Source organism: Hemicordylus capensis, chromosome 3 (genome assembly GCF_027244095.1).
Source record: "Hemicordylus capensis ecotype Gifberg chromosome 3, rHemCap1.1.pri, whole genome shotgun sequence".
Taxonomy (NCBI): domain Eukaryota; kingdom Metazoa; phylum Chordata; class Lepidosauria; order Squamata; family Cordylidae; genus Hemicordylus; species Hemicordylus capensis.
The window spans coordinates 253,698,781-253,719,144 of record NC_069659.1 but is presented as its reverse complement, the minus strand read 5'-3'; the positions used below and the strand labels follow the sequence as shown (position 1 = coordinate 253,719,144).

Below are 20,364 nucleotides of genomic sequence, written 5' to 3'. Positions count from 1 at the left end.
AGAGTATTTGGGACTTACACAGGCCAAAGAAATGAGTACACCTACAGAAACCGGTTACCTAAAACAGAAGGAGGGGAGTGAACTTCTGGCAGACCACAGTGAGTACAGGGCGCTTTCCAGAATAGCTGCTCAACAGCAGCAAAATACCTCCGTTCAGGCAAGTCACATTTGAAAAATAAACAGCAGGGGGGGGGCAGTCTTGTGGAAACGAACAACCTGAAAAAACAGTAACTTTCTTATGCTGGATATATGATATCCTAGCTCTATATTGCAGTGATTAAATTTGAAACAAGGCATTGGAAATGTAAACAGCACCCTGCTGTCCGCGTAGGGACTGTGGTGTTACAACACAGGGTGGAAGCACACTTCCAAGGTACTATGTGATCCTGTTGCAGGGTCTAATCTGGAAAGTGCCCAGGACAGTGATCGGAAAACCTTTTTATGTAGCTATGATAACAGGACCAGATATCACTGCATCTGTGGGAATCTTGAGTAGGAAAGTAAGCACACCCAGCAAAGATGACTGGACTGCGATAAAGAGACTAGGCAGGTACCTAAAAGAGACAATCCATCTAAAATTAAAGTTGCCTGCTAGTAGTGGACCCCAATTAGTAGGTTATATGGATACAGACTGCGCTGAGGATCAAACAGACTGGAAGTCAACCAGTGGTTATGTATTCTTTTATGGTGGTGGAACAGTCACTTGGTGTAGCTGCAAGCAATCAATAGTTGCTCTCTCATCTACTGAGGCAGAATATATATCTGCCACTCAAGCATGTCAAGAGGTGGCGTGGCTGCACAAGCTAATGTTGAATTTCAACATAGATGAACCAAAATCCATTGAGATGTTCGAGGATAATCAAAGCTGCATCCAGATCTCACAAATGGAGAAATTTAAATTTAGAACAAAACACATTGAAACAAGATATCGTTATGTATGGGATGCACAAGAAAAAGGACTTGTAAAATTGATGTATTGCCCAAGTGAACAAATGGTAGCAAATGTGCTAACTAAGACCTTGCCTAGTTTCAAAACCTTGAGAGAAAAGTTGGGACTTATAGATGGCAGCATGAGCCGATAAGAAGGAGTATTAGAGGGAGGACCCTGGCAGCAGGGCTGTCCTTAGGGCATGGCAAGCAGGGCGACCACCCCAGGCCCCACGCTTTTAATCCCAATTAGAATTAACTGGAAGGGGGGCCCTCCCTGGTTGATTTGCTTCAGGCCCCACACCCCACCAGGGCTCTCTAAGGACAGCCCTGCCTGGAAACATCAGCTATCAGCTGCAATGTCTCATACTGGGGGGGGGGGGTAGGGGCATGGACGAAAGTGCTGGAATCCTCCCCTCTTTGTTCTCCCTTTATTAGTCTCCTTTTTGTCTCTCCAGAGATGGCTGTTTGTTTTGGTCTCTCTCTTTAGTCATGAGCTACAGCTGAAATTAACCTATAGACTTTTCCACATTTGTTTGTAACTTTTTCTTTAAATAAATCCTTGTAGTTCTTCAATACTAAAGAATTGTCTCAAGACCTCTTGCTTTGCTGCTTTCTCACCAAACTGGTTTTGCTTTGCTATTTGGGGACTGAACTGCCATTCTTCCCCTACAAACAACTCTCCCCTGCTTCAGTTAGGGCAAAACGAGTCCTCATTTTCTGCAGTGTGGCAAAGTTCTGAAATAATGTGCTCTGTTAGCACCATATTTAGAGTTGTAGAATAGTCTGGGAGCCTTTGACAGGTCACATCTCTGTTCTATGCAAGCCGTTTACATATCCTATGAAGGCCATAGGACTTCAAAGCCAGTGAGTGATAAAGTACTATGGTCTTTAGACAACAAAGTGATGTGCAGATACCTCTTCTACCTAGTGTACCTTCTTTATGCACATTTATAGGGATGATAAATTTATAGGGATCATCACTATAAATAGGGATTTATAGGGATGATGGAATGTGACTAATTTTGGATGAAAAGGAAGGATTTGGCCCGAAGCAGTTATTTATCTGCCTAATTGATGTCTTGCCTATTTCTTCTGGTCAAGATCTCTGAAACATCCAGACTTCCCACTGAGCAATCCCTTTTCTTTAGCATCATCTACAAGTTGTGACGTTTGTTTGCAGGATTACTATTACTGAAGTGGCCATATTGCTTACAGTGTATCAATTACTTTTATTATATTTCTGCTATGTAACTTGGAAAAGTTGGTTAGATTTTGTGAACGTTGGAACTCTCCAACCAAACACTGAAATGGAGCCATTACATACTGTGTCCTTCCAGTAAAATGTGGAATGTTGATATGCTCAAGAGGTCCATTTGTGCCTCTGCATTTCCAGAAATCAATGTGGAAGGCTATAAAATTACTATACTATAAAATTAGTGATTTAAATATATCACAGTTCCTATAAAATCCATTTTAGAAGCTTTCATAAAGGTGACCTGATTCTCTGTGGCAAAAACAACCTGAAGATCTAGTGAAGTCAACGAACTGCATTTGCACCAGATTAGAAACTTTTAGCTATTGGACATAAATATGTTTTTATTATTGACAGGTTCTAAACTGTAGAGCTTGAAATAGAAAATGTTAAAATCAGCTTTCAGCTAATAAATTGCATTACCCAGTAAAGCAATATAAGTCCTAGCATATTCTCTTCTTGCCATCAATAATTGCATTACACAATTTCACTCTTAAATTATACTAAAATGGCTGTTGCATGGTATTAGTAGTTCCAAAGGCATCAAATTGTCACTCCTCATATTATAATAGAGACTTCAATATCATATTGCCATTTTCATTCTCCCCAAATTATAATATTCTGTAATGTTATCTATAAAACTTCCAGTCCAATTTCTGATAACTACAAAAAGGTTTTATATACAGTGAAATGGATGGAAATCCAGATGCCTCTCCATCAACAAAGACAGTGAGAAAGACAGCATATTTTTAGTATGGTTAAGTAAAAATGATCCAACAATCAAATGGTTTGTCCATGTTTATGTACCAATACTGAAAGAAAAATAAATAGGGAAATGCTGTACCATTATGCAAAGGTACAATTTAAAAGGACTGAAAGTATCTATTCTTACATTAAGTTGTTTTCTTAGCACTTATTGTTATGTAAAAACAGAACTTTAAATTGTTTTCTTATGACTTATCATTATGAAAAAATAGAACTATAAACAGTGTCATGTGAAAACATTTTGTTATCAAATATTGGTAAACTGGAAGAGTTATCATGGAGACTAGCGGTTAGTTCTTGTGGAAGGTTGACCTTGTGGGATGTTGGAAACCCCTCCCCAGCACTGAAATGGAACCACTACAGATCTGGTTCCTCCAGTGAAATAAATGAAGAAGTCAGTATCATTAAGAGACCACATTATTAATTCTATGATTCTAATGCACTTGGCCCTGTTTTGATGTTCAGACAACCTAGCCATGCATGGAAGGGAGAATGAACTGTGCCCAATATATTTTTGAATTAGAGAAATCAAGAAAAAGAAAATGTATTTTTGCTAGCACCGGGCCTTTTTAAAAAAGACTTACTTATTTCTTTTCGTTTTGGTACTGTGGTCATCATTTATCTCCTCTAGATAAGAGCCATTACTTTTATCTGCTAAAAGAAAAGCATGTAGTTAGACACATGACAAACATACAATAAAACAAATCAACTCTGGTCTTTCATTTTGTACATTGCCAATTAGAGTGTTTGTGTGTATCTCCCTTCCTCTGGCTATGGAAGATGACTTTTAAGATCTATATTAAAGAGGTGAACATGTTATAAAGCATTTTTAAAAATCAAATTATTTATTGTTTCCTTGTACTTGCAGTGAAATAACTTTTTAAACAAAAGTTACTGTAGGTAATGCAAAAACTGAAGGACCCCCCCCAAAAAGACAACTCTGTAAGTACTACCAAGCTGAAGGATTTGATAGTATTATTTTCTATCAGAATAGCTTTTTAATTTTTTTGCATTTTTATTCTTATGTAGCTGAAATAGAAAACTTATCCATAGAAATAGAAAACTTTCCTAGGCCTGATACACTGTACAATAATTAGCAGCACAATCAATGTAGGCATTATTATCTTTCAGATTTACATGGTACCCCACAAAAGATTATCTATTCCTCTTTTCTTATTTTGGCATGGATATTGTCTCATCAATTACTCTAGGATGTGGTTGTTCTTCACAGCATCAGGTTGCTTACCTGTAACTGGAGTTCTTCTGGTGGCCAATAGGGGTGAGCAATTTGGGATTTCGGGTGATTCGGCTCAGACCCGAACCGAATCACCCCTGTTCTGTTTTGTGCCCGAATCTGGGTCACCCGAATCACCCTTGATTCGGTTCGGATTCGGATTTAATCCGAATCTGAATTGATTCGGGGGGTAAAAAGGGGCCCAGGGGCAAAATTTTGGGGTGGGGTGGTAGTGCCTAATGGGTAGAGTCTACCACCCCAATTTCAGGGGGATTGGGCAAAATCCTGATTTTTGGTGAATTTTTAAAGTTTTAGTGACTTTGGGGCAGTTCGGGGGCATAGCATGGGATCTGGGCAAAAGGAGTGGGGTGGGGTGGTAGTGCCTAATGGGTGCAGGCTACCACCCCAATTTCAGGGGGATTGGGCAGAGGGCTGATTTTTGGTAAATTTCTGAAAATTTCATGTCTTTGGGGCAGATTGGGGCATATTGGGGCAGAAAGTGGGGCCTGGGGCAGAATAGTGGGGTGGGGTGGTAGTGGCTGATGGGTGGAGGCTACCACCCCAATTTCAGGGGGTTTGGACAAAGGGCTGATTTTTTGAGAATTTTTGAAGTTTGGGTGTCTTTGGGGCAGATTGGGGGCAGAAAGTGGATCTGCCCCCAAAGGAGTGGGGTGGGCTGGTAGATAGTGCCTAATGGGTGGAGGCTACCACCCATCCCCAATTTAAGAGTGATTGGGCAGAGGGGTGAATTATGGTGAATTTATTTGTATGAGGTTTGTCTTCATAAGGTGAAGTGTGCTAAATTGATTACTTCCTCATATTATTCATAGTAAAGGAAAGTGTGAAAAAGTGAAAGTGGGGTCATGAGAGTTGTTTAATTGAAAAAAATCTCATTTGCTATGATAGAATGAGAATTCACACCTCAGAAGTTTTTTCTGAGGTGTGAATTCTCATTCTATCATAGCAAATGAGATTTTTTTCAATTAAACAACTCTGACCCCACTTTCACTTTTTCACACTTTCCTTTACTATGAATAATATGAGGAAGTAATCAATTTAGCACACTTCACCTTATGAAGACAAACCTCATACAAATAAATTCACCATAATTCACCCCTCTGCCCAATCACTCTTAAATTGGGGATGGGTGGTAGCCTCCACCCATTAGGCACTATCTACCAGCCCACCCCACTCCTTTGGGGCAGATCCACTTTCTGCCCCCAATCTGCCCCAAAGACACCCAAACTTCAAAAATTCTCAAAAAATCAGCCCTCTGCCCAATCCCCCTGAAATTGGGGTGGTAGCCTCCACCCATTAGGCACTACCATCCCACCCCACTATTTTGGGGCAGATCCACTTTCTGCCCCCAAACTGCCCCAAAGTCACTAAAATTTCAAAAATTCTCAAAAAATCAGCCCTTTGTCCAAACCCCCTGAAATTGGGGTGGTAGCCTCCACCCATTAGGCACTACCACCCCACCCCACTATTCTGCCCCAGGCCCCACTTTCTGCCCCAATATGCCCCAATCTGCCCCAAAGACATGAAATTTTCAGAAATTTACCAAAAATCAGCCCTTTGCCCAATCCCCCTGAAATTGGGGTGGTAGCCTGCACCCATTAGGCACTACCACCCCACCCCACTCCTTTTGCCCAGATCCCATGCTATGCCCCCGAACTGCCCCAAAGTCACTAAAACTTTAAAAAATCGCCAAAAATCAACTGTGAACCGAATCACTCGAATTTTTCATGCCCGAAATTCGGGTGATTCGGCTCGTGCCCGAAAAATATCGGGAGACATCGGGGGTGATTCGGTTCCGCCCCGAATCACCCAAAATTGTTCATTTCGGGCACAGATTGTTCTGTGCCCGAAATTTTTTGCACATCCCTAGTGGCCAACTGTCCATTCACACAACTGGGCTTTGCATCTGAGTGAACGTTGAATCAGAAACTTTCCAAGCTCTTTTCTTCATCTTTTGGTGCTAGCTCCTCCCCACCGCTCTCAGATACCATGTGACATGCTCCTACCTCCTTAGTTTCAGAGTCCACTGCTACCATGCTTTGTGGTGGGGAGAACAGATGAGAGTGTGGATGGACAGATGACCACCAGAAGAACCCCAGTTATAGGTAAGCAACCTGATGTTCTTCTGGGTGGCCTCTGTCCTTCACACAACTGGGCGCATCATCGGGGGAGGGAAGCAGAGTAATCAGGGGCAGGAAGTGGTAGAATCAAACAGACTGGGCTTTGATAGACTGCAGCACTGCACAGCCAAAAGTGGAATCTTCCCTTGCCTTGACATCTAATGTATAATGTCTGATGAAGGATGTGGGAGTAGCCCACGTTGCCACCAGGCAAATGGATTCCAGTGACAGCCCCCTGTTAAAAGCCATTTATGTGGCCACAGCTCGAGTAGAATGAGCCTTAATTTTTGACAGAGGCTGATGTCCAGCAATCTAGTTGCTTAATTTTATAGCCCAAACAATCCAGCTAAAAATGGATTGGGCCAAGGCTTACTTCTATGGAGTTGACCATAAGTGATTAATAATGCTGGCGACGTCTTAAATGAAGATGTTTTTGTCAATGTGAAAGGCCAATGCTCTATGGACATCGAGCGCATACCATCCTCTTTCCTTCTGAAGATGGATTGGGAAAGAACACAGGTAAGGTCACAAACTGCAAACTATGAAATGAGACAATTTTGGGAAGAAAACAAGATATCTGGTGGAAGAGTAACTTTGTCATGATGGAAAACAATAAATGGTGGGTAGCACCTGAGGGGCCTGAGTTCTCCCACTCTTTGTGTAAAAATGATCACTACCAAGAACATTGTTTTAAGGGTTAGTAAAATATATGTTGCACATGGTCATTGGCTCAGAAGGTTTTCCAGTAAGATAAGAAAAGACTAATGGTAAGTCCCAGAGTGGCGATAGTATCCGGGGGCAAGTAGGCCAGGCCTTTCAAAAAACACTTGACCTTAGGAACTGTGAATAACAATAAACCATCTTCGGAATTCCAACAAGCGGTAATGGCTGCCAGGTGAACCCTGATCAGTGAAATAGAAAGACACAATTGCTTCAGATTCAATAGGTGTGTCAGAATGACTGGTATGGGGATTGAACTAGGATCCACTATCTGAGAGTCTTTGGCATATAACCAAACCCTTTTCCATTTCACTTTGTAAGAATTGACAGTAGATGGTTTCCTCGATGCAGCCAACACTGTCAAGATGCCTTGTGGTCAATCAACTGAATTCTCCACATTGTCAGTCTCAGGTTGGTGACATCTGGATAAAGCAAGCTGCTGTGATGTTGAGACAGAAGGGCCGGATACTGAGGTAATTTGATGAATGTCCTGTGAGATAAACCTAGAAAGTGAGAAAACCAATGATGTCAAGGCCAGCACCACATTATGAGTATACAATTTGCCTTGTCTTATTTAACACATTGTTATACCTACCCATACACAAATCCCTGGCAGATCATCATCATCATCAAAACTCTCATTTGTATTTTTGTATTTTATTTCTTGCAGGACCTGAAGAAGCAGGGGTACTGGAGGAATCAGATCAGTAAAGCAAGTGCTCCATGTGATCACAAACACATCTCCTAGGAATCCCTTTCCTAGGCCTGCCCAACAGACAATTGATTTCTGCACAGAATCTGTGCTCCATGTGATCGCAAACACATCTCCTAGGAATCCCTTTCCTAGGCCTGCCCAATAGGCAACTGATCTCTGCACAGAATCTGGAATGTGTAACCAAACATACTGGGGGTTGTTCTGTGGACTGAAAGAGTCTATGAACCATCTTTGCAACACATTGTCAAGACTGTTGTAGTGGATGCTATGAAAACTAGCATATATTGTATTCACTTTGTGGAATGTTTTAGTGTACTTTGCAAAGTAGGTGCTAATTCTGTTATGTGATGGTTAAGTTCTGAAGGCAGATAGATCTCTGCCCATGAAGAGTCGAAAAAATTTTCCAGGAATGTTATTCTGCTTGTGGGTTGTAGATTGGATTTATTGTAGTATATCTTGAAACCTAAATGGTTCAGGAGGTCCATGGAATGTTATTTTGTTTGTAGGTTGTAGATGGATTTCTTGTAGGATATCTTGAGACCTAAATGGTCCAGGAGGTAATCTGCAGGTTCTCTTGGAGGGTTTGTTGGCTGCGGGCTGTCAAAAGCCAGTTGTATAAAACTGGAAATATCTTAATCTCTTTCCCCTGAAGAGATCCTATTTAATTATTTATTTTTACATGTATATCCCGCTCTCTTCCTCCAAGGACCCCAGAGCAGTGTACATGGTTTTGTTTGTCCTCACAACAACCCTGTGAGGTAGGTTAGGCTGAGAGATATGTGACTGGCCCAGAGTCACCCTGTGAGATTCATGGCTGAATGAGGATCTGGTTTCTCTGGTCCTAGTGCCAACACTCTAACCACTACACCACACTAGTGACCACCATGCATTTGGTAAAGACTCAGGGAGTGGAGAAAAGTCCAAAAGGCATGGCTATGAACTGCAACCTTCGAGATCCTAACTGGAAGAGAAGACATTTCCTGTGTTGCGGATGAATTATAATGTGGTTGTAAGCATATTCTTGATCTATGGAGGTGAAACACATCCCTCCAGAAAGAAGAGGAATTTTATCTGTCACGGAGAGCATATGAAAACGCTTGTAAGTGATGAAGGTATTTAGATTTTGGAGGTCCATAATAGGCCAGAGACCTCCATCTTCCTTTAGAATTGTGAAGTAAAGGAGGGCAGGGCGGTTCCATCTTTTTTGGATGTCAGAACTGGTTCTATGGCTCCTTTTCAAAGGAAGGTATTTATTTATTTCCAGTATCTGGTAAGGGAAGAGACATGAATTCAATGGAATAACCCAAACTGATAATGGTAAGGACCAAATTGGTTGTAATTTCTTCCCTTGCATCTAGATAGGGTTGCAGTCTCATTCCAGTTTGGGGTTAGTTATGCTAGTTTATGATAGGAAGTGGGCTTGGACTTGCCCTGGGAGGATTTGTTATAGGAACTTGCCCTGGGAAGATTGGTTTCTGCTTATATTGTGGGTACTTTTGCTGATGGAAGGAATGGTCAGATTGAGAGTGGGTAGAAGATCTAGATTCTAGAGGAAGATGGTCTTTGACACCAGTAAGGTTTGGAAAATTTAGTATTTGTTGAGGCAGAAGAACTGATAGATTTAACTGTATACCAGAGTTTCTCTATGCATTCCATGGTTTCATCTGTCTTGGATCCAAATAAAGCCTGACCATCAAAGGGTAAATCTTCTATACATGTTCTCACCTCTGGTGTTAATCCAGAAGAGTGGAGCCATGCATGTCTCCTTAAGGCAATGGCACTAACCATAGTTCTGGCAGCACAATTTGTGGAGTGTCTTGAAATGTGTAGGAGCTGTTTATTTAACTTGAAAGCTTCATGTTGCAAGCTAAAGATTACTTCTTTTCTTTCCGGTGTGAGAGAATCTAGATGTTTGGACCTCCCCCACCCCCACACAGGATGGTTGTATCAGGTCATACATGCCTGGTAATTGGCAATCTTCAACTGCAAAGATGTGGCAGAGTACGAGCATCTGCTTGTGGTATCTAATTTCCTCCCTTCTCTGTCCATAGGCACTAACAAGGCTTTATTTCTTGATCTGACCTGAGCTGCCCCTACAACAATGGAGTTAGGAGTAGGGTGTTTCTGTAGAAATTAACATGCTTTTAACTGAAATTTATTGCAATTCCTGATCTGCTTGGAGGTTGGAGGGATGGAGGATGGCTTGTCCCAACAACCATGTATAATCTCTAATACAGCTGTGTTCATTGGTAAGCTATAGAGACCTGTGCATCACCTTCAATCAAATCAAATATTGGGTTTGTGGAAGTTTTAGCTGCATCTTTGAGATGTAACCCCAAGGAAGTTGCCATCTAGGACACTTGATCTGCAAAAGAATGAAGATCTTCAGTAGGGGATGGGGGCTTTGGGTTCTCCATCCAATCCTGTGGAATGAGGCTACATTCAGTGTAACTGGATTATCAGCCTCCTCCTCCAGAGTCATCATCTGATTCTGAGGATTAGAGGATCTGATTAGGCAGCACAGTATCTATGCTGTCCCAGATCTCAGTAAGATCAGTCTCTTGGGACAGTGGGACAGAGGATGACGCAACGACAGTATTCAAAACAGAAGGCTGCGCTTGGGTATAAGACAACTTGGCATTAGATTGTTTCTCAGGTACGTTGTCATCATCTGTGAGACTGTGAGAACAAAGCAATCCAGTCTCTGAACATTCTATTTGTCCTGTGTATGGGGTTGAGGGGAATGTGCTCATTTGTATTGCATATGGAAGCTTCGTGATGGAGATCTGGAAGGCAAATAGGACCATGAGTGCTATCTTAAACAGTATCTGTAACACCATGACTGGCCCCTATGACAATCGTAATGAGAATGTTGTCTGTCAGCCTCCCAAAGCCTGTAGCAATCCTCACAACAGTACCAGTCTCTCAGATCATACCTATCATCAAAAAAGTAATCATATCTGCCAGGTGAATAAGCCAAAGGAAAGTGGGATTCCTTAGCATGCCAAAAACTCCAAGCTCTAGCTGATACGCCAGCTGTGCCCGTTTCTTGAGATCAATGACCTCAAAACAGTGGTACATCTGTTGGTGACCTCCAGACCTGACTTTTGTAATGCGCTCTACTTGGGGCTGCCTTTGTATGTAGTCCGGAAACTTCAGTTGGTTCAGAACACAGCAGCCAGGTTGGTCTCTGGGTCATCTCGGAGAGGCCATTTTATTCCTTTACTGATGGAGTTACACTGGCTGCCAATAGGTTTCCAGACAAAATACAAAGTGCTAGTTATAACTTACAAAGCCCTACACGGCTTAGGCCCTAGGTATCTAAGAGAGCGTCTTCTTCGTTATGAGCCCTGCCACCCATTGAAGTCATCTGAGGAGGTCCGTCTCCAGTTACCGCCAACTCGTTTGGTGGCTACACGGAGACAGGCCTTTTCAGTCGCTGCCTCAAGATTGTGGAATGCACTCCCTAATGAGATACGATCCTCCCCATCTCTGGCAATTTTCAAAAAACACCTGAAAACCCATCTTTTCACCCAAGCTTTCTCAGCTTCTTAAATGTTGGGGGTTTTAATATCTCGTTTATTTTAAAATTAAAAACCCGATTTGGGGATTTTAATCACAGTAATTGTTTAATTGTTGTTTTAAAATGTTTTTAAATTGTTAATTGTTATATTGTTTTTTATTTTTATTTTTAGTTCTTTACTGTTTTAGTGGTTTGTTTTAATTGTAAACCACCCTGAGCCATTTTGGAAGGGCGGTATAAAAATAAAATAAAATAAAATAAAATAAATAAAAACTGTAACAGTCCTCGAAGGGAACTCTGGGTATTGATTCTCATCTGGTGGAGTATACTCTCTTGATCCCAAGGCTCAGAAGATTAGAAGGATCAAACAAATCTTGGAAATGTGGACAATGTGAAGGAACTTTTTTCCATATGTGGTGATCATGCGGGAAGGCAAAGGCTTTTTGGGATATGATATACAATGAGTTGAAGAAAATCTTTAAATTGACATTTATTAAGAAGCTAGAATCCTTCCTGCTGGGAATAACTGAAAGAGAGTTCTCTAGAAGAAATTCAACATTTTTAATGTATGCGACCACGACGACCAGGATAGTATATGTGCAGAAATGGAAAGACACTAAAATGCCCTCAAAAGAAGACTGGTTGATAAAAAATTTGGAATACGCAGAGATGGCAAAGCTTACAGGACTTATAAGAGACAGAAATTTGGAATGTTTTAAAGAAGATTGGGAACCGTTCTTGCTTTACTTAAAGAATTATTTTTCTAATATGGACTTTTCAGTAGAGTTTGAAATATAGTAATAACAGCAGGTTGGGTTGGGTAAAATTGAGTAGTATTGTGGAGTATGTATGTTTTGAATTATTATAGCAATGGTTTATATGTATAGTTATTGTGAACCGCGCAGATAGGTAAGCGGAAGTCAATATTTACTTATGTGTAGAATCAGATAAATGAATGTAATTTTAATGTTAAAGTTATTGTAAAAGCCAATAAAAATTTAAAATGCAGACTGTTAGAAGGATCAGAGTCAACATCAGAACAAAGGTAGAGATCTGGGTCCTCTTTCAGATCCTCTGGTTACGGGTGAGAGATGGTCACCTGTGACTCTCTCTCTCTCTGTATCAGGGGAGTTGGGAACTTGAAGTTTGGTCTTCTGCACAGGCTTCAGATTGGAGTCTTGTTGTGGCTTTGGATTCTTGGGAGTGCCGGGATTCTTCAGCCTGTGCTCCTTGCTTTGTGTTGAATCTGATGCGGAAGCCTTTTCTTCCTTTTTTTGGCTAGCAGGTTTTTCATAGAAGCCTTTTGTCTCTTAGCCGGTTTGCTTGTGGTCTACGTGGAGACTACTGATGGAGTAAAATCCATGCACTTATTAGTAATAACTTCCTGACTTGAATGAGCTGAAAATACTCGTCCTGAAATGGATGGTACCAACTGAATTCAGTGATAGGAGTGAGTGGCGCTGAAGAGAGTGGAATGTGCTCCAAGATTGTAGTCTCAGCCACCGTGGCCCCAATATCAGCAGATTTTCTGGGAATCTTATTCAGAGCACGGTCAGACAATTCACTGCTCATTGAGTCCATAAATCCCAGTGACAGTAAAGCACTCTCCCACAAGACCAGCTTAAGTCATGAGTCTCTGTTTCACTGTGCTTGTTGCATAAATTTTAGACAGTGTATACACGAAATGTATGATTCACCCAGGCAGAATAGTTTAGTGGCTGTCTGAAGAGGGAAACTTTGCATTGCAATTGATGCAGCATCTAAACATAACTTTACCAGCCATAAGAAGTAATCTAGGCTGATTTCTGATCCCCTAGTCCTCCCTCAGAAAAGGCCTGGGGGTGGGTGGGTGGAGTTGTTTGTGTGTGGGAGATAGAAATAAAAATTCAAGAGAAGAAAGCAAAAGTAAAGTATAAACTAAAGGCAGTTCAGGGATAAGAAAGAAAATAATAAGAGATAGCAGTAATAGGAGAAAAATAACTAAATTGTATTTTACAGTTGAAAAGTTCTCTGACAGTCCTGAGATAGTAGTGTTGGCGGACGATGAAAAACTGAGGAGGTACGAGCATGTCACATGATATCAGAGAGCAGGAGGAGAGGAGCTACCACCAAAAGAAAGAGAAAAGAGCTTGGAAAGTTTCCAATCGAACCTTCAGTCAGATGCAAAGCACAGTTATGTGAAGGACAGAGACCATCCAGAAGAAGACGTGTGATGTTTATAATCATATTATCTATTTTTGAAATTCTGGAGCATTTAATCTTTCCTATATAGATACAGACAACCTAACCACACTCAAATTCTCAACTCAGTTCAATATGACGATCGAGTTTAAGCAATAAGCATTTTAAGCAATAGGATTGGCGGGGGAGGGGGGGAAGGAATGGTCTTATAGGCTCTCCATTTTCAATATTTAAAAAATCAGTCTAAAATCAGAAGATACACTTGAAGGAATTATTATATTCAGGTTTCAATTAGAAAATTAAAAGCAATTGCTCCGATTCAGCTAGTGGTTATATGTGCATGGAAGCAAGCTTCCACATATGTACCCCTAGCTAGTTGGGAAACCACCAGGAGAAGCCTAGGTATTGTGGTGCCTGAGGTGAGGCACCAAATGCTGCCTTATCTCATGTCCCTGATGGAGGTAATCCCCCTTTCAAAACCATTGCTTATAGGCTTTGAAAGCAGTGGGGAGGGTGGGGAGGAGGGAAGGTGCTGGGCTCTCCTTTTCTTGTAAACGTTGCAAGGAGTGTGAGGCGAAGTGCTCCTTACTAAGCTTGCAAGGTTTGGTCCTGAAGAGCTGTTCTGCTGGTGGTAGCAGGAGGCATGCTGGCACCACAATGATCTGCTGCCTAAGACAACTGCCTCATGAAAGGCCCAACCCTGGAAATGGTACCTGCAAATGAGTGAACCATGCAAAATTTCCCAACCTAATAAAGCAGCCAGAGGCCCACAATCCTTCTCAAAACATTGGAATGTCACACTCCCTAGGCATCAAGGGGCCACACAAAAATTTGGGATCTAGACTGAACATCTATAAAACCGTTATCACCCCATAGGCCTCACAGAGCTCATAACCAGTGCATCGTAGATGCTACGATGCACTTAAAAGTTATTTGTCTCAGTGTAAGGATAGATAACTTGAATAGAGAGCATAGAGAAAGCATACTGAAAGAGCATTAGTAAAAAGGCGCTGGAATAATCCACTTTCTGGAATTATACAGAGCTAGAAACACAGTCACTGACAGCAGTACAACCAATAGTTCAAAAAGGTCACCCTTATACATTATTCAAAATGAAATGCAAAATGTTATTCTACTCTGAAAAAGGGGATGGCAGTAGATTTTTTAATTGGCCATAAATGCTTTTATTAGTGCGCAAGTTAACTTAATGCCATGTATACTCTCTTCATCTAGCCACAATGATATACAGGTGAAACTCGAAAAATTAGAATATCGTGCAAAAGTCCATTAATTTGAGTAATGCAAATTAAAAGGTGAAACTGATATATTAGACAGACGCATTACATGCAAAGCGAGATAAGTCAAGCCTTAATTTGTTATCATTGTGATGATCATGGCGTACAGCTCATGAAAACCCCAAATCCACAATCTCAGAAAATTAGAATATTACATGGAACCAAGAAGACAAGGATTGAAGAATAGAACAATATCGGACCTCTGAAAAGTATAAGCATGCATATGTATTCAGTACTTGGTTTGGGCCCGTTTTGCAGCAATTACTGCCTCAATGCGGCGTGGCATGGATGCTATCAGCCTGTGGCACTGATGAGGTAGTATGGAAGACCAGGATGCTTCATTAGCGGCCTTCAGCTCTTCTGCATTGTTTGGTCTCATGTCTCTCATCCTTCTCTTGGCAATGCCCCATAGATTCTCTATGGGGTCAGGTGAGTTTGCTGGCCAATCAAGCAAGGTACACTGTATACTTTTCAGAGGTCCGATATTGTTCTATTCTTCAATCCTTGTCTTCTTGGTTCCATGTAATATTCTAATTTTCTGAGATTGTGGATTTGGGGTTTTCATGAGCTGTACGCCATGATCATCACAATTATAACAAATTAAGGCTTGACTTATCTCGCTTTGCATGTAATGCGTCTATCTCATATATCAGTTTCACCTTTTAATTTGCATTACTGAAATTAATGGACTTTTGCACGATATTCTAATTTTCCGAGTTTCACCTGTATGGTGATATAATGCCACCAAATTCTATTGAGTTACATAAACATGCAACTGATATAGAAGAATGAAAAGAGGGGGGGGGGGGGAAGACTGAATGTGCTAGCGGAAAGGGATGTAACTCAGTGACTTTGCACTCAGAAGGTGCCAGTTTCAATCCCTGGCATCTCCAGGTAAAGCTAGGAAAGGCCTCTTTCTAAAGACCCTGGAGAGATGCTAGCTGTCAGCATGGACAATACTGACCTAGATCTTATAGTTGGTTTCACCATAAGGCACCAATATACAACATGTTCAGGTTAAAAACACCAGTCCATTTTAACCATACATCCTGAGCTTCTGAGATGCTAAACAGAAAACTTTATAAGACAATAACAAGTGGGAATTTCTTGACATTCAGCCAAGCTTCTGGCAGTCTAGGGCAAATCCACACTGAAAGTTCTATCCAAGCCTCATGCAGCTATGCAAAAGCTGTACTGTGCATTAGAGCACTAAGCATATTTGCAGTTGATGACACATCCATGTAGAAATGCCTCAGGTAGAATATTAGAATATTGGCTACTCAGATGGAACGACTAAAAGGTCAGTCTGATCATGGGGATCACTGCCTAAGCACTCTGACAATTTTTATATTTCTATGCCCCGTCAGTAAGACTAGTCCTTTTTAAAAATCGAATTATACCTTGTGTATTCCCCCCCCCCGCTGCTCCTCACTTCTCCACCAGCTTTTAAACTCCCAGGTATAAAACATTCAGTTCCAGTCGAATCAGCCATTTAATCTGTTAGGCAAGGGCTATTTCTCAACAGCTGCCACTTGTTTATCTTTAATTCTGTCAGGGCAATAGGCAGCCTTGGATGCAGAGTCCCCAAAACAGGCTCTTTCCAGAAAAGCATGAAAACAAGCTTTTCTCAGAGAGGCTTTTTCACACAACGTGGGTGCAATACTGATAAATGGATACATGATTAGACTGAACTCTTACAGTGAGGAAGGAGACTAAAACAGCAAAATACCGGATTATTTAGGCAGATGCTTTCCTTAACTGCTTGGAAAAAGTCTGGGTACTTAGCACTGCTCAAAACCTGCATGAGTCCCCAAAGTCCTTTTGTTCAAGCCATATCAAACAAATCCAAAATGGCTATAGCATGTTTGTTCTCATCCTGGAATAGCCCATCTGTCTCACATTCAATTGAAAGGAAGAATTGTAAGGAGGAAAGGAGGAGGTGGGGAGAGAGAACTTCAAAATCCTGTCTTTTAAAAAAGCACTTAAACTATTCAGGGCTGGGTGACATGAACCAATCAATATCAGAAAGAGACAGAGAGAGCCAGGGCTATCCTGTCTTAGACATTTATGCTAATAGGACAGAGGATGTCATTCCATCTCTAATTAAGGCAAGCCACTAGACCAGGTAGGGCTGCTCAGACAGTATTTCAAGCGAGGATTATGGGTGCCCCTGCCAGCATGATGGCATGATGTAGTTTAATCATGTGGGAATGTGTGTCTGAATTCTTGATCAAATAATGTTGATTGGATCAACATGAATCAGTATAACCTTCCCTAACTTCTATAAAACACAGACTTTGGGGGTATTTCATCAGGCCCAGTTTTATATTGTTTTGGTTGGTCATAATAAAGGTACTAACTAGAATGTGGTGTTTGGATTTTTTTCCTAATGGACCAACATGGCTACCTACAATTTTTATGACCTATATTTTATTCTCTTCTGGAAATGGCCTTTATATTATGCCATACCAGAATATTCAATTGAATTTAGCATTCCTATTCCTTAACCCCTGATTTCAGAAGAAACGGAATTTGAGCCAAATTGTTCAGAAAAGCATAATGCCCACTCATTAAATGAGGCTATGACACCTTCATGAATATCAGTGAATATTAGTTTTATGCATATGTGACGTATTTTTAATTATTCAGTTTTCATTCATGCATGAGTTCCAAATGCATTTGATTTAATGGTAGAAGAGATGCTATTAACCTATAATGCTCTGAGAACTGTGCTTGGTCAAGGTTTTATCTATTCCCTGTTTTTTTATAATATATATAATTAGTGTTAATTCAGTGCAACAACAATCTTTTAAAAATAGTTCATTTGAGTTATTTATTCAATATGTTAAAGGGCAGTGAGCCAGCGTGGTGCAGTGGTTAGAGTGCTGGACTAGGACCGGGGAGACCTGAGTACAAATCCCCATTCAGCCATGAGACTTGCTGGGTGACTCTGGGCCAGTCACTTCTCTCTCAGCCTAACCTGCTTCACAGGGTTGTTGTGAGGAGAAACTTAAGTATGTAGTACACCGCTCTGGGCTCCTTGGAGGAAGAGCAGGATATAAATGTAAAATAATAATAATAATAATTATTAATAATAATAATAATAATAATATTGAGAATTTTTTAAAATTATTTTTATAAAGTTCATAAAACCTGATTTAAGAAAGACAGAGTCACTTACAAATTCAATTTAGGGAACTAAGGTCTGTTAGTGAAATTTTTAACAAAATTATGATAATCTATAATTTTCAATATCTTACCTCCTGGTCATTTTAGGCAGAAAAACACAGATAAGATATTAGCTGACATACCACGCAAGGGTACATCAGCCCAGAAGCATGGTGTGCATGCAAGCTGTGCAACTTCAAACATTGTGTGAATGTGACAAAAGAATAAGCCCACTGGAAATAATGGGCTTACTCCTGTGTCATATCATTTGTACAATTTGTGCAATTTGCGTGCATGCAATGTTACTGGGCTGACATACCCTTGCACAGTATGTCAGCCATTGTTTGCAATATCTATATTATTAATTCTCCTGGGTGTGCCTTAGAATGTGCGTCCCTGCGCCCAGCTGATTGGCTGGGTGACAGGGGGACCTGATTGGCTGAGGTGCACCCAGGAGGCAAGTGATGATAGTTAATGATAGAACAAGAAGTCATTTGAAAGAAGGTGCAGGTATTGTGTGTTCAGCCAACAAACAAAGGAGTGTCTCCTTTGCATATCCCTATATTTCATAGCAGCCATGTAGGCAGGTGACTGAAAAGGAAAAGCAACCATGAACAAACCTACAGAAAACAATGCCAGGAGTTTTTTCACACAAGGCTTTTAGTTGGCATCTCTTCCAGAATGGAGGGTGTGAGTTCATATATTAGCCAGATTTACCCCCTGAGAGCTACTGGGGAGCAGTTGACACATGATTTGGGTTTTTATTGCGCTTTAGAGTGTCACCCAATTTCTATTCAGGGTGAAAAAGTCCACTTTTTGATTTGAGTTTTTTGGGCAACTTTGAATTCACAGTGAAATCTCACAGTAAACTCACTGTAAAGCCTGCTGTCTGAAAATGCTCCAGGGACTTTTACACACATGGCTTTTAGCTCACAACTTCTCCAGCATGGAGGGCACGAGTTCAAATACCAGCTGGATTTACCCCAAAGTCACAATGGGCTATCAGGGACGAGTTCACACAAGCTTCTGGCTTTCCCTAGATTAGGGCTGTGCATTCTAGCTTAGCCCGAATTATGTCCTAAGTTAAAAAAATCCTCTATTTGGAGCAGCTTTTTCTGAAAAAAACTGAGGTTTCTGGTACAGGTGAAACTCGAAAAATTAGAATATCGTGCAAAAGTTCATTAATTTCAGTAATGCAAATTAAAAGGTGAAACTGATATATGAGACAGACGCATTACATTCAAAGCGAGATAAGTCAAGCCTTAATTTGTTATAATTGTGATGATCATGGCGTACAGCTCATGAGAACCCCAAATCCACAATCCCAGAAAATTAGAATATTACATGAAACCAATAAAACAAGGATTGTAAATAGAACAATATCGGACCTCTGAAAAGTATAAGCATGCATATGTATTCAGTACTTGGTTTGGCCCCTTTTGCAGCAATTACTGCCTCAATGTGGCGTGGCATGGATGCTATCAGCCTGTGGCACTGCTGAGGTGTTATGGAAGACCAGGATGCTTCAATAGCGGCCTTCAGCTCTTCTGCATTGTTTGATCTCATGTCTCTCATCCTTCTCTTGGCAATGCCCCATAGATTCTCTATGGGGTTCAGGTCAGGCGAGTTTGCTGGCCAATCAAGCACAGTAATCCCATGGTCATTGAACCAGGTTTTGGTACTTTTGGCAGTTTGGCCAGGTGCCAAGTCCTGCTGGAAAATGAAGTCAGCATCCCCATACAGCTCATCTGCGGAAGGAAGCATGAAGTGCTCCAAAATCTCCTGATAGACGGCTGCGTTGACCCTGGACTTAATGAAGCACAGTGGACCAACACCAGCAGATGACATGGCTCCCCAAATCAACACAGACTGTGGAAACTTCACACTGGACTTCAAGCATCTTGCATTATGTGCCTCTCCATTCTTCCTCCAGACTCTGGGTCCTTGGTTTCCAAATGAGATGCAAAAGTTGCTCTCATCAGAAAAGAGGACTTTGGACCACTGAGCAACAGACCAGTTCTTTTTTTCTTGAGCCCAGGTAAGACGCTTCTGACGTTGTTTGTTGTTCAGGAGCGGCTTGACAAGAGGAATACGACATTTGAAGCCCATGTCCACGATCTGTCTGTGTGTGGTGGCTCTTGATGCACTAACTCCAGCCTCAGTCCACTCCTTGTGAAAGTCCCCAACACTTTTGAATGGCCTTTTCCTGACAATCCGCTCCAGGCTGCGGTCATCCCTGCTGCTTGTGCACCGTTTTCTTCCACACTTTCCCCTTCCACATAACTTTCTATTAATGTGCTTTGATACAGCACTTTGGGAACATCCAACTTCTTTTGCAATTACCTTTTGAGGCTTTGCCTCCTTATGGAGGGTGTCAATGATGGTTTTCTGCACAACTGTCAAGTCAGCAGTCTTTCCCATGATTGTGATTCCTAATGAACCA

General features: G+C 41.2%; 1 protein-coding gene across 3 annotated transcripts in view; it reads right to left on the bottom strand.

Moving 5' to 3' along the window:
- The window catches only part of TCERG1L (transcription elongation regulator 1 like), a 277,404-nt gene that overhangs the window by 17,572 nt on the left and 239,468 nt on the right, over positions 1-20,364 (bottom strand). For 2 of the 3 annotated variants that reach the window (XM_053312335.1, XM_053312332.1), the window contains exon 9: positions 3,532-3,601. In XM_053312335.1, coding sequence (XP_053168310.1) covers positions 3,532-3,601 — 70 coding nt within the window. The remainder of the gene's footprint in view (positions 1-3,531; positions 3,602-20,364) is intronic. The other variant, XM_053312334.1, reaches the window with a different exon arrangement.